Source organism: Vitis riparia, chromosome 17 (genome assembly GCF_004353265.1).
Source record: "Vitis riparia cultivar Riparia Gloire de Montpellier isolate 1030 chromosome 17, EGFV_Vit.rip_1.0, whole genome shotgun sequence".
Taxonomy (NCBI): Eukaryota; Viridiplantae; Streptophyta; class Magnoliopsida; order Vitales; family Vitaceae; genus Vitis; species Vitis riparia.
This window is the reverse complement of record NC_048447.1, coordinates 16,547,275-16,562,576: the sequence shown is the minus strand read 5'-3', so window position 1 is coordinate 16,562,576 and position 15,302 is coordinate 16,547,275. Positions and strand designations below refer to the sequence as shown.

Below are 15,302 nucleotides of genomic sequence, written 5' to 3'. Positions count from 1 at the left end.
CAACGAAAGCTTTGATGCAAACATCGTTAATCAAGAATACAAAGATAAAATAATCAATATAAACAGTACAGGAGGTTTTAACATGGTTCAACCAACCATTCTTACGTCCACGGATGAGAGAATCATTTCACAATACAATAAATAATATTACATGACAGAACCATAACATTAGAGATGACATAACTAGATATAACTATTGGGTTCTTCAAACATGTCATGTTTCCCCACTTTTTGTATCTCTACCCTACCATGAGCTCTATCGCTTCACCATGTACCTCTTGTTTTTCCTCACATCTCTATTCACCTCATATAGTCTTTACAAACTCATCTTCAATTCATAACTTTTTCTCTTTCATGACCTAGAATATTTATAGACATATTTCCAATAACCTTCCTTATTTTACAAGGAAGTCTAATATCAACCTAAAAACATTCTATATAATAATTTTTTCTACAAAAGAAGAATATATACTAATTAGAAATTTGGGACACTTCTTAACAATCTCCACATTGGACCAAATTCCATAAAGTCGATCTTCAATGGCACAAACTTTTTTTTTTATTATTATACCACAAGAGAGCAATCAACTCCACCTTCATTGAAAATTTCTTTTGTTTTCATCTTGTGTACTTTGTGATCTTTTACTTTTTCAGAAATCTTTAACCTAAGTTTTGATACCGGTTTGTTGTGTCGGCGAAAGCTTTGATGCAATCATCGTTAATCAATAACACAAAGATAAAATAATCAATACAAACGATACACGAGGTTTAACATGGTTCAACCAACCATAACCAACCATGCCTGTATTGACGTATGAGAAATGATTATTTCACTATACAATAGAGAACATTACAGATGATAGAACTAGAATATTATAGATGATATAACCAGATGCAATTATTGGGTTCCTGAAACATCTTATATCTTCCCATTCTTTGTATCCCTACTCTACCACAAGTCTTCTCGTTCTATTGGTACCTCCCGTTCTTCTACACATTTCCCCTTATGACCTAAAATATTTATAAAAATATTTCCAACAACTTTCCTTATTATATAAGGAAGTCTAGTATTATAATAATATAATAACCTAAAAGTATTCTATATAATTTTATTTTTTTTACAAAAGAGAAATATATATTAGGAATTTAGGACACTTCTTAACAATATTAATTTTAATATAACTTGAATTTACCTTATGTTTGAAAATATGATATTATGATACTAGATAGTCATATTATGATACTAGATTAAAATGAATTGAAAAAATATTTATTAATTGAGATTGGGATCTTCAATGCAAACCCAACTTAATCTAATCTAAATTCAACCTTATAATGGAATCAAATTTAAATTCATGAATTTGAATAGAAGCTAAACTTAATATTAAATTAAATTAAAGTTTTATAATCCAAGCAATATCTTTTGTTTACTCTATACTCTTAAGAAAACATTATTTTTTTTTTATCAACTAAATTTATTTTCCTAATAAGCCATTTTAATTTCCACATTGGACCATGAAATAAGATAAAATAAAAAATAAAAAATAAAAAATACTCCTTTACGGTAGGACATTTTGTTAAAAAATGGTGGTTGTAAAAATAATTTGGGTGTATAATAATTTAAAAAATATTTTTAAATGTATGGCTAAAATGCCAATGAAAAATGGTGTTTTAAAAAGACAACTTGGCTTACATCACATTGAATTTATCTTTTGTAAAAACCATTTCAATATAAATTTTAAAATTTAAAGTTAAATTTTTTAAAATGGACTTTTATTCAATACTTTTTCAACTACTTATTTTAAAAACAATTATGTAAAAATATAATATTTTTTTCGAAATCCATGACGTTTATAACCACACAAGGAAAATAATTTTTTTTTAAAATAATCATATCATCAATTCAACTATAAATTTTTATAATAATTCCTATAAAATTTTATATTTAATAAATAGAATCCATCTGCTTGCGACATCAATATTGAGCATGGGATGTAAAATCAGGTGATTGAAGGTTTATAATAATTCTCATAAATTTTTATATCTAATAAATAGAAACCATCTGTTTGTTCGGAGAATGGAATGTAGAATTCATCAGCTATTGATTGTGGTAATAAATTTATCAGATATATATTAAGTGGGTCAGTGGGTGCAAAACCCCAACTCAAAACTGGTCCAACAGTCCAAAATCCCAATTTCTTAGACAACCTCTGCTGTAGGAACTTACATGAAACTTATAAACAAAATTTGATGTATGTTTTGTTAGTTGTTTTGTTCAGAGTTCGTTTGATAATGATTTTAGGAAACATTTTTAACACTTCTAATATTTGAAAATTTTTATATTTCAAATACTAAAAATATTAAAAACACTTTTTAAAATCACTACCAAATAATGATAAAACCCAATAATGATGAAAATTGGCTTTTCTCCCGAGGCTCATCTTTAATCTCAGCACCACAAGCCAAATTGTAGGCAAACACCCTACACATATGAAAAACAAAGAACAAAAAGCCATATAATACTTGATGAATTAATCAGTAATTAGAAGATGCTATCCTTTATGTTTCCACCAGTAAGCAGACTGAAAAAAGGATCTTCCTTGTTTTCATTGTCACTTTTGATTTCCTCAACAGGGAAAAAGGGTGTGGTAGCTGCTGATACTGTAGGTCTCTTCACGGAGACAAAAGCCACTTTATTGCTTGAATCAAATTTACGTTTTAAAGGATTTGAACTCGGAAATGAGCTTGTGTGGGGAAGCAAGCCTTGTTCTGGGAGGAGATTCTCAATAGAGGATCCTTCAACTTCTGAACCATTGCTAACTTGCACACTATCTTCAACCCGCTTCCCATCATCACTTTCAAGGGAAGGATTCACCAGTAGAGATTTGTCCTCACTGACCAGAGTTGGACCCTCTTCTGAACTGTGGAGCATGTCTGTCTTCTTGGAGCCAAGTTCATCATCTACACAAAAGACAAATGTTACAGAACTGGGCAAAAGAAATAGTAGCACAAGAATACAAAGCAACAGCAAGAAACCAGAGGTTAAGGCAGCTGCAAATAAATTATGAGAATTGGAAAGACTCATTTGTAGCATGCTAGCTTGTTTAGCAACAAAATATATAAAACTAGCACCAAAAATCCAATTGACAAGCCTCAAGGAAATTTTCCATCCAGTCAAAGTGTCCAAGTTGCAGGAAATCAATAGCTTCAGCATAACAACAGGGCTCTGTTATTTCAAGAATAAATGTTAACTTCCTAAACGTCTCAAATGGAACCCAACACAGCATCATGCCTCCGGAAGCAACTTTTCATAGCCTCCAGAAAAGTGAGCTCAAGCTTGAATTCAAGAGGACGAAGTTGAATCTTCAGCTATAAACTAAACATAATGTAGCTCACTATTGCTTCTGTCGAGTCTATGTCTAAAAGTAAATCATCATATGTCTGAGGATTAAATAAATGGTTAAACAGGAAAATTGAATCATTTTTTACCCTAATGAATATTCTTGATCATGAAATAGATGGAACCATTCTTATCCAATGGTCATTGGTAATGTATCTGACATTAATCAGTACTTATAAAAATATGATAGAATAAGTAAAAAAAAAAATTTTTTTTTTTTTTTGATAAGCAAGCACATATATTAAAGAAGGCTAAGAAGCCGCAAAGCATACAGGGAGTATACAAGGCGACTATGGCCTCCCAACCAAAAAACAAAACAACCTAACCCCTAATTGAAGGCTAACCACTCCAAGAATCCTATTAGGGAATTCGACTCCATACCAATGTACATTTTAGCCCAACCCCCAAATATTGTACACAAACGAAGTTTTTAACTTCTGAATTGCTAACACCCCCCCCTAAAAGCTAGCCTATTCCTCTCCTTCCAAATTGTCCAAAAGATGTACAACGGAATGGACTTCCACAATTTTTTCCTTTTTTTCCCCACAAAAGAGCCCTTCCAGCTACATAAAATCTCCTTTACAGATTCTGGAAAGACCCACTGAACACCACACAACACAAGAATGATATCCCACAACCCTTTTACCATTGTACAATGAATTAAAATATGATTGATCGTTTCCTCTTCACACCCACACAAGAAGCAACGGTTAAGGAGTTGCCACCCTCTTCTCTGCAGCTTATCCAGAGTGAGGACCTTCCCCCAAGCAGCTTCCCAAGCAAAAAAAGCAATTTTGGTTGGAACTCTGTCCACCCAAACATTGCTATGAGGGAACTCAGCGACTTCAGGACTTGCCAACACACTGTACGCTTTCTTGACTTTAAACAGCCCGTCATCTCCTTCCTTCCAAATCACCGAGCCTTCCTCCAAAGTTACTCTATACTCCCTCAACTCAACTAACAAATTGCCCACCAAATCCAACTCCCAATCATTAAAGGCCCTTAAAAACCTTAAATTTCACCCTCCTTGACCCAAATTTTGATCCCATGTTTCCTCCACTGTGACATGCCTTTGGGCAGCCATGGAAAAGAGGTCCGGGAAGCTTTGGGACAGCACATTATTCCCGCACCAAGGATCTGTCCAAAACCTGATTTTATTGCCTTTTCCCACCTTGAATACCATATTTTCCCAACACCACACGGACTCCTTCAAAATCTCCTTCCAAACTCCTACTCCAAACACCCCATTTGCCTTGTCCTCCACCCAAAGTCCTCTTGCTCGTACTTTGCCTCAAGCACTTTTTTCCAAAGATCCTCCTTAGCATGCGCAAACCTCCAAATCCATTTGCCTAGAAGAGCTTTGTTCAAACAAACAAGCTTCCTTAATCCCAACCCTCCCTTTTCTTTATCCGCGCACACCACCTCCCACTTGACTAAGTGTGCTTTGTTCCCCCCATTGGCTCCTCCCCACAAGAAATCTCTTTGAAGCTTTTCAAGTCTCCTTGCCACTGATTTTGGCATACGGAACTACGACATTTGATACAAGGGAATGCTGGCCAGCGTGCTCTTTATAAGAGTGATTCTCCCTCCTTTGGACATATATTGGCGTTTCCAAAGGGCAAGCCTCCTCCTCACCTTCTCCTCCACCCCATCCCACGCGGAAGTGGCCCTATTAGACGCCCCAAGAGGCAGCCCCAAGTAAGTAAAAAAAATATATATATATATATATATAAACCAAGAAAAATAAATGAACTTGGAAATCCCTCTTTTGATAACAAGCTCAATAACATATTCATATCAAAACCTAAGGCTGAAACTGACTTTTCCACAAGAGAAAAGCAAGGAGAGAGGGAAGGAAAAGGAAATAAAGAACAGTAATTGTTTTGCTCACCTGCAAGTAAAGCCTCAATACTTTGATATTGTATGGTTGATGTTCCCAGAGAAACATCTTCTCTGGGATCCCCATCTAGATTTTTCATCTCGATTTTCTTGATCCTCTCAAGCAATACAAACTTATCCGCTTCCCACACACATTCAAGGGTGACAAATTCTTCATTTGTTGGATAGTACTCCCTAAAAAACTGCACCAATTATCCACAGAGAGAGAAAGAAGAACCTAATTTTGAGTCAAAGGGTAACAGCAAAAAGATATTTACCAAAAGAATTTGCCAAATGTATAGAGCTGCAAAACCAACCTCAATTCCTGCTTGAGTCAATTTTACAGACTGCTCCTTTTGGGAGAGAGAAGAAACCATGTTGAAGACAGAAACAACATCAAGTAGTATCTGGCAAAAAAACAAAGAGCAATCCTAAGTTTTGCCATGGTGTCAACTAAAACAACGCACCAAGTAATTCAGATTGTCCTATTAGGCACACTAAATTAAGACACCATACAGTCATCCTTCCAACAATGGCCTATTCCTAAGAGTGAATGGTAGTAAGCAAATGCAAACATTGGTGAAAAGAAAGCATTTGTCCAGTGGGCTACATCAAAGTCCCAAATAACAAGGACAGACTTATATCTGTCCTTGCAACATTTGACACCTCGATTCCAAGTAAGATTTTGCCACCATCTCTTTGTCCATCCAATTTTTAGGGGGTGTTGCTGTGTCATATGCTTTGTATCAAAACAAGGCACCCAGGCCCTCTTCATACAACATACAATTTTCACCCTCTTGTTATGTTGGGACTAGGATGAGGCCATCAGCTAGACCATTGAGATTGATCACCTTATTGCCATAAACTAACAAGATTCGAAAACCAATTTAGATTTTTTTTTTTTTTGGCTAAGCAAAACCAATTTAGAAATTTTAATTCTTCCTCAAAATGAAAGCATACTTGCTGAACCAAAACTCGAAGGCGAGCAAGAAGAGCCAAGATTGTTAGAGAGAATCCCATGAAAAATGACCGAGCAAGCAAAGTAGATATCTCACTGTAGAATAGTTAAGAAGAAAAAATAGATAATTTAATTTTCCCAATCCATCCCCACATGATCAAACCAATATTCTAATACAATGATGATGAGCATGCAACCACTCAAAATAGGATGGTTTTAACGAGCCAAGACAGACTGATATTTGGCCAGTTTGCCTCAAGATGGCAGAAGAAATTGCATCTAAAAAAAAGGTGCAAAACATAAGATAGAAAAATCCAACTATATTTGAAGAGTGAAAATGATCAAAAGAGTGTCCTTTTCTTTTTCTTTTTCTTTTTCTACGATCCTTGTAAGCAAAGAAAAAAAAAGGCACGCACACAAACAAACAAAGAGACATGGTGGCCAACTGATTAGGTCCAGAAAACCTATCCCAGAAAGATATCTAATTACTGGACTTGAAAAGGAAATGGAAATAATTAAAACCTAGAGACCTGCAAATAATATAGCGAAACAAGAAATGGCAGAACAAAAAGAAAATTTGATGAACCAGAAATTAAATCTGGCAGAAAAGAGGATCATAGAATTTATTAGTGATAAAAAACTAAAAAGACCCAGACCATGCTATATGCCTTAAAAAAGAAATATATATGATAAACCAATATTGCATTACAATTGTATACCTTTAAACTATACTTTGGAGAAATACAGTTTCTGATGCAAACAAGTCTACTAAGACTACCAGGTAAGTGGAAAGACAGCTACACCGTTATGATGGGAAATGATTGGTATGGCCCTTGTTTAGGATGTGGTAAAAAAGATGTGCTAATTTATAAGTCACTTCCACAACCAATTCAATCAAGTCATTTTGAGATCTAAGAAAACTAATCAAATGTCCAAATTAATTCTATTAGCATCACAAAAAGTCCCATAACAATGACAACAAATTAACCAACTAATGAAGGATACATAGCTGCCTTCAACATCGGTTCCACCATCTGTGACAGAAACAGAGAAAACATTAGGAAGAGTAAGCACAACCTAAGGACATAGTGGTTTCCTCACTACACAATATATGGGAGATTGTGTAATCTAGCGTATCTGAAGCTGCATTGCAAGTAGCTGCCTCCTAGATTTGACACAATAAAAATACTGATCTGATATATGTATCTGATATATGGTAGCACTTGCACCAATGTACCCTTTTCAAAACCACAGAAGTTATATTAGAAAAATCTAACTTTTCCAATCAAAAAGGCTTGTATCAGAAAACAGATCGTTGAAATACCAACTTGCATGATTATACAAGGTGGCTAAATGGTTGAACAGGAAAGACCAGCAAACACTGCACTTGCACTTGGATCAAGAAAAAGAAAGAATCTATTCAAAGACATTCGGATTCCAATTGTATTCATTTAACAATGTCAGCAAGGTTAATCTTAGTTTAAAATGCTAAAAATATCCCAAAGAAGTTAGGTAAGTTTGGATTAGGCCAAGAATGCACTACTGTGTCCCTTCTCCAAAATTACAAAGCATCTAACATCAACATTTTCCACTCCCATGTGCCAATTCTGGTGAACAATAGGGCTGTTTTTACTCCCCTTGGAATTGAAAATCCTGTATTTACTATCTTTGTAATTTTTTTCTCCTTTTTTCTTATGGAATCTTTGTCCTTCTTAGTGTATCCCTTTTAAATTCAAAAGAAATTTTCTTGTTTTCTATTAAAAATTTATTGGCTGACAGTAAGCCAGATTTCCTGGTGAGGTTGTACTGTGATGATATCATGTCAATGTCACAACAATATGGCATTTTTCTTCCTTTCCTCCCCCATCTTCTTCATTGATATTCCCTCTACCAACACTTAGGCCCTTGACTTTTCAGATTATTACACTTGTTCAGAGCTCAGAAAAATGCATGAAAAGTTGCTTTTGCAGTTCTTTCAGTGTGACCTGAATAGTAAAAAAGGCTAAGTTGGGATCATGGCTGCTGATGCCATACTCAAGACATATCATACATATGAGTGAGAACCCTAGGAGTACAAATATATCTAAATAGTACACATGGGCAAACTGCAATGGAGTAATGCATTAAGGAACTTAGTAATATCATAGAAAAAGAAAAGTATGTTAATGACGAATCACGCTGACCTTTCCTTAACTGAGGGAGATGTAACTGCTGAAGAAACAATCAAATGTGAAAAAGGAAGAAACGGGATATAAGAGGGAGGAAGAAAACAAAGAACATACTTCAGATAGTAAACGTGCAGCTCCCAGAAGCCGCTCCATAAAATTATATTTACCACCATCGCCTTTTCTCTTCTTTAAACTGCATAGATATATATAAATAAATAGATAAGTGAAAAATCAAGCAAACATGTGTGAGCATATGTATGTACACTCAGAAACTTATGAACATCCTTTTGCTTCAAAGTACATTATTTAAATCTCAACATAGACATTTACCCCTATCAAATAGTGAGTAAATTAGATGGGGAAAAAATGAGGACAAACATAGACTTCAGTTCAAAAGAGAACCAAACCATCCCTCTGTAAAGCTACCACGTGATGATTTGAGATATTTGTGATACTATGCCAAAGCCCCAATGTTAAAGGCAATGTAGAAATAGATGGTCAATCAATTCTCCACTTCCCATGCATAAAATGCACCAATGAAGACTGAGAGACTTGTAGGATCTGCTTAATTGTAGGATGTCATTAGTGTTTACCTTTTTGTGTACCACTAACCTAGCAAAGGCCTTAACCTTTGAAGGGGCTTTTGATTTTCAAACAAATTTGGTCAAAAGGAACGGGAGTGGACTTGAGAAATTGGACAAGGTCAAGAAAAAGATTTTGTTGAGAATAAACCTGAGAATATAAGTCTTTCAAGATTTTTAATTTCCATGTCAGTGAAATTACGATGAAAGTTAAAATTCTAAGAAATTGGAGAGGAATTATCAAGGACAACTGAGATAGTGATATTTTTCAATGTGACAACTCTATAGAGACTTGAAAATTGTGAACACAAATGGTTATCACCCCACCACAAATCTTCTCAGAATTGAATTCTCTCCCCGTTACCCACCACAAAGCAAGAATATGAGGAAAATTCCTAGATGACTTGTGCAATAGCCTTCTAAGGACATCCTGTGACCATCTAACCAAAATGTTGGAGTCTCATCCATTAGGATGTGTCCTATAAATGCTTGAAATAACTTGATGTCATAGGCCACAACTTTCCTTAGGGAACCTGTATAGCAACTTCCCTAAACGAGCACGATTTCTCAAGGAAGTCTTCTCAATTCCCAGAACTCCAAACTCCTTTGGCCTACACACTATGTGCCAATTGATAATAATCTTTTTTACCCTCCCCAATCTTTGACCAAAGAAAATCTCTTTACATTTTCTTGATCTTTAATCCATTTGATTTTTCAAAGCATGAATTCCAAACCAAATGAACATAGGAGTATTTACTTGATGAGTTTTCATATATGTACAATATTCTTCTCTAAATTGATTCTTTTTTTACTTCTGGAAATGCAGAGAAAAACCATTTTCTTTTTTCTTTGTTATTTTCTAATAAAAATTCAAATATAATGTATTCTTTATCAATTGTAAATTTTCTTAATGTTATAAATGATTTTTTTTTTTGTTTTGGAGCATCATGTTGAATTTGAGACTAAGTTGGAGATAATCTTGGGCACTCATTTTCCTAATAAAACGGTCTTGGAATATCATGTTGAAAGTTTACTCCTCATAGTTCTTGGTTTCTAGTTCTAGCCAAGGTATAACTAAAAAAAGATCTTGAGGAAGAAGTTCTTGATTTATATTATTGACTCCTAGATATTAGAGAAGTGCATTCAATGGTTACTAATCCTTCTTTGTCTTCAAGTTGTTTTCAATTTTAAGAGTGATTAAATTTTTTAAGTCCCATTTTAATGAGGTTGCCAACTGTTCTAATGGTTACCAAATAGGAACCATTGTTGATTCATGTTCATCGTTTGCTTGGAATAACAAAATTTCTCTTTAAGGGAAGAAACCAAACATTTAGGATAGAGAGAGGTTGTCATAGCTTTCTAATATATCGATTTGTCAAAAAGTAGATTCACTCTAACTCACCAAGAACTATTCAAGATAAGATCTGTTGATTTGCCAAAAAGCAAAGTCCCTTCAACTCGTTAAAGAGTTGTTCAAGATAAGATTTGTCGAAAGCACATTCTCTTTAGCTTGATGAATTTCAACACAAGCTTAAAACATTTTGAAGTTTGTCACTCTGATTATTAAAAGACCCTCTGCAAGGAAAGCATTGACAAAAAAAATTAAAAAACCTCTTTGAAATCAAACCTTATTATCTCTTCTCCCCTTATATATATATATATATATATATATATATATATATATATATATATATATAGATATAGATTTCTTTCATTGTATACCTTTCATATTCCATACTTCTCAACTGATTTGTAAACTCTGTAATCAAGATCTTTGTAAGTCAAGTTTTTTTCAAATATTTTGTTTTTGTCAAGTATTTGTTCCTATTATTATTTTTCTCTTTTTGTTTTTATTATGGTTTTACTGTGTTTAATTTTACTCTATTGTTTAATTATAAAGATCCTGAGTAAATGGTATCAGAGCCATAAGTTTTATTTAGTTTAAATTAAGTTGAAACTTTAATTAAATTAAACTAAGGAATAGTGTTGATTAGCCCATCAAGCCAAGATATAAGGGGTGATCGCAAAGATAGTCTTACTAGACTTTGGAATTAGTGAAACAAAGGTATAACAAGCTTTAAAATAAATGAGTACTCTATTGAGAAGGCTCGCACGTAATAAGGGTACAAATAGTTTCTCTAAAATCGATAAAAATATTAGCTCTCTAAAAACTTCTTCAAGACTAGATAATCCCATGTATCAACAAGGTAGCGCTTATTTTAAGGGGCTACTTATGGATGCTAAAAGTAACATTTGAAGGCCAAATGCAACTTCTAGGAGTGTTTGGGTGGAATTCTCAAATGTAGGCCTCATATATCATATTGGGAAAGTGGAGAGGCACATGCTTTTCTTCAAATTTAAAAATGTATAAATTTCAAAGGAAACATGTGTTGTAGGTTCATCCTATTCAAGCATCTCATAATAATTGTACGCATCAAAAATTATTTCTTTCCAAATTAATACAAATCAATATGTCCACAATTTTGTGTGATTGTGCAAGACATGGAATTTATCTATACAAGTATAGTCCCAATTATGAATATCACAAGATTGAGTCCTCTTAGGGCAATCCACTAGTGATTTTTTAGATATGAAATAATAATATGTAACCATTTTGGTCCTTATCTATGCTTAGTGGACAATACAGTAGACATGCTTTTGCACAACTCCCTATAATCTAAATATGCGAAGATGGTAATGCATAATTATCTATATGTGTAGACTTTGAGTTCTATGGAGGCATATTTGTTTATTTATGCATTTGTGCACATGCAAATCAATGTTATTTCAACTTATCATCTATTTCAAAGTTAATAGGAATGATAAAGTAACCAAAATTCATGCCACATCAATGCTTCAAGAATTGTCACAAGGTAAAATGAGAAATACATTAAGAGTGGATCCTACAAAGGAAATATAAAACACACCCACCCTTCTCCACATTTTCAAAACAAATAAAAGGAAAAATGCCTTTGGGTGTCAAAATTGGATTCAACGAGAGTTTCATGTCAATATGTCTACAACCATTTATAAAAGTATTCTGAAGCAAAAACTACGAAGATCGTTACCAAATTTGTCATTCTATTTAAGTTACTTCGCATTCAGATATCAGCCAACATGGGAAAACCAGCCTACCAAATAAATAAGGCAAATATAGTGAATTAGAATGTACCTTTCTAAAAGATGGACCTTTTGTTGGGGTTTCTTTCCATGGATAACTTGAAAGCATGAACTCAAAAGCTCTTCCAAGTTAGCTGATTGCAGGAGTTTCAAGTCCCTCCTCACCTAAAACCATAAACAAGTATGGTAAACTACAATGAACCCATTAAAAAATATATAGATAGTCTAATGCTCAATTTGATTACAGAAAATTTATATAGGAAAAGAAAAGAAATTGAACTTTTGAAATTTAATAAAATCCACAGTTTGAAAACAAACATATTTCAGCTATATGTCTTACTCATGGACAATTTCACATTTTTATGAAAATTGTACACAAATAAAAATTACTATGAGCTATACAAAGCCTAGTCCTCATTTTTACTTACTAAGAAAATGTACGAAAAGAAAAGAAATCAAACAAGTTTATATTTGCATCCACCTAATCTCTCCACATATCCACCCTAAAACATAAAACTTCTTAATACATACACCTATGTATTTTTAATATAGCAAAAGTACTTTCACCATTCCTTTCTTCCACACCACACTTCTTCTACCTTCTTCTATTATTGTTCTTCTCTTCAACAAAACCCTAGGGCAAAATATTATTCTTCCAAGCTTGTTTGTCACCCAAAAAGTGTTGAAGTTCAAAGTCAATTCCAATATCTTCTATGCATTTTAGTTTGTATCCACACACTAACATTATATTTGTTTCACATAAATATATTTTGGGGCTTATCATTTATGTAATTATCAATAACTATTTATTGTAAAAATAGTTAGGAAATATTTAGGAATAATTTAGAAGTGATTTAAAGGTGAAAACATTTTAAAAAGTGGACCTCAAAAGGTTGAATGCTCTTAAGGATGTTTGGAGGTATAATATCAGACACCCTTAAGAGTGTTCGGAGGTATAGAACCAGAAACTTCAAAAACCTTCCAACCCTGAAATTACGAACACTTTTCTTGATCCTTTTATTTTAAAGCTCTAAAAAAATGGAAAAAAAAAAAGAACAAAAAAATCATACATATACAATTCTAGTATAATTAAAGATGATTATTTGCTTATTCATTGTTCAAAAAAACTTCTTCCAAATATGTTGTTAGTGTTATTAGAAGAAATTGAGAAAGAAGATGAGTGTGCATTGATTTGAAATGATATTTTGGCCTTTCACTAATGGATATTTTTGTCCTCAAAAAAATCATAATCTAGGCGGATACGTAAAGAGATAGTTGGATTCAAATACAAATTCTCAACCTTTGAATATTGGTTTTTTTTCCTTTATATGAAATCTAGGTGGTGCCTCTATTTGCAGCAATGTACCTTACTCAAGGTGAGTCTTACATTCCCACAAATCAAAATAATGTAAAAAGGTAAACAAAAGAAATTAAAATTTTCTTTTTTGCCACAGTTTTCTGACCAACCAAACAGAGAATAAAGCCCATCAAAAGAGGGGAGAAAAGGTACCTTTAGAAGGTATTGAAAGTAGGAGCATCTACGGTGTTGATTCTTGTTCTTGTATACAATTCTTTCAAGAATGGCACACTCAGATTGGAGCTGACCAGTGAAAGAGTTCAATCTTTCTTCAACAACTTCAATTCCTGAATCCATGCATGGGACTGCACAAGAACATTGAGAATAACAAGAGGCAAAACAAAAACACAAGAACCAAATTAGACTGTTGTTAGTGCATCAAACAGGAGTTGATCTTCATGCTAAATTGAACTTTTAGGGTTTAGGGTTTTATGAAACCGAAACCTTAGAAATGTTGACCATACATCCAAAACTTTATTTTATAATTTTGGTTGCAGAGATGGTAAGCAAATTATTTGAGAAAATTTATTCATAATCTAATTTCAAGGTCAGTCCCATTCATAACAACAATGCTATGCTCTTTACATAGAAATTTCTCATATTTTGCTTCCAAAAAAAGAAAAAGCCCATCTGTGAATTTTAAGTAAAGTGGCATGTTCCTATTCAATCATCTTTGAGAAAAAATTTACAATTCAAATCATGGTGAAAATTTTAAAAATTTTACAATTCAAGATTTTAATTACTTTTTTCATGTTTTCTATCATATTTTATCTGTATCTAAACTAAATCTATTTTTATACAAGAGAACATTCCCAAATAGCAAAGACGGTCAACCTAACAAAAATTTCAATCTGGGCTGTAATCGGCAATAGCTCCACGGCTGTTAAAAAAGAAACACTAAATTGATAGCTTACAGCACTAGCATATCCAACTGATAAAGCACACAAGTGAAATCCGACCCTCCGTTTGGTTACCAAGAAAAGAAGAAAAAATAAATAAATAAATAACACACACATTTTGATTACTAGGCTCTCTCTTTCTTAGCTGCCCAAAATCCAAAAAAAAAAAAAAAAACCTCAGATCAATTAAGCCAAAGAGTCTTATGAGTTTCAGATAAAGTGCAATGTTTAGCATTCTCGAACCCTAGGTGGTGAAAATTTTACGATTGGAAATTTTCTATCAGTTCCCTGTTATTTTCTCAGCATCCAAACGATTGTATCTAACGTAAATCTATTGCTTGAATTGGGGAAAACAGATTGGAACGGTACCTTGAACACAGAGATCGATCGTCTAAGGATGATTGAATGCTTTTGTGTAACGAGAAGTTGGATGCTTTTGTGCAGTGATCGGTGTACTCTGAAGCTTAAACTCAGAGATCGACTGAAACGCAGCGTTTGAAGGCTAAATGATTCGTTGCATTTGTGTAAACAGAAACTTGGGCTAGGTCAGTTCAGTCGGACAAGATGGGTTGAGCATGGGGCCTGGACAATTTTTGAACTATTGGGCTGTAAGTGGGCCTGATGTCTAATTTATGTCATGACCAAGTTGAATCTCGCCTTACTTCACTTTTCAGATTTTCAATCCATGCTCAATTTAATATAGTTTAAATTGATTTTAATTAAAAAAAAATAAATATATATATATATATATATATAAGTTAATTTTAGCAATTTCCACAATTATTTCATTTTAATTCTATGGTTAAAATTAATTTTTTATTAATTTAATAATTATAATTGAACAAACAGCAACCTTAAATCTTTGATGGAGAGAAAATCAATATCTCACAAGTTTTCTAATTTGAACAAAATTGTTACATATTCATCTTTATTTTTATTTT

At 33.3% G+C, this 15,302-nt stretch overlaps 1 protein-coding gene across 1 annotated transcript; it reads right to left on the bottom strand.

Moving 5' to 3' along the window:
- Positions 1 to 2,491: 2,491 nt before the first annotated feature.
- LOC117904440 lies at positions 2,492 to 14,883 on the bottom strand. The gene is made up of 9 exons (XM_034817034.1): positions 14,731 to 14,883; positions 13,616 to 13,767; positions 12,158 to 12,270; positions 8,519 to 8,597; positions 7,242 to 7,270; positions 6,239 to 6,332; positions 5,596 to 5,685; positions 5,292 to 5,481; positions 2,492 to 2,961 (listed from the first exon to the last, which is right to left on the bottom strand). Exons 2-9 carry the CDS (start codon positions 13,757 to 13,759, stop codon positions 2,543 to 2,545), a joined length of 1,158 nt encoding a protein of 385 aa, XP_034672925.1. The 5' UTR covers positions 13,760 to 13,767; positions 14,731 to 14,883; the 3' UTR covers positions 2,492 to 2,542.
- Positions 14,884 to 15,302: the final 419 nt, after the last annotated feature.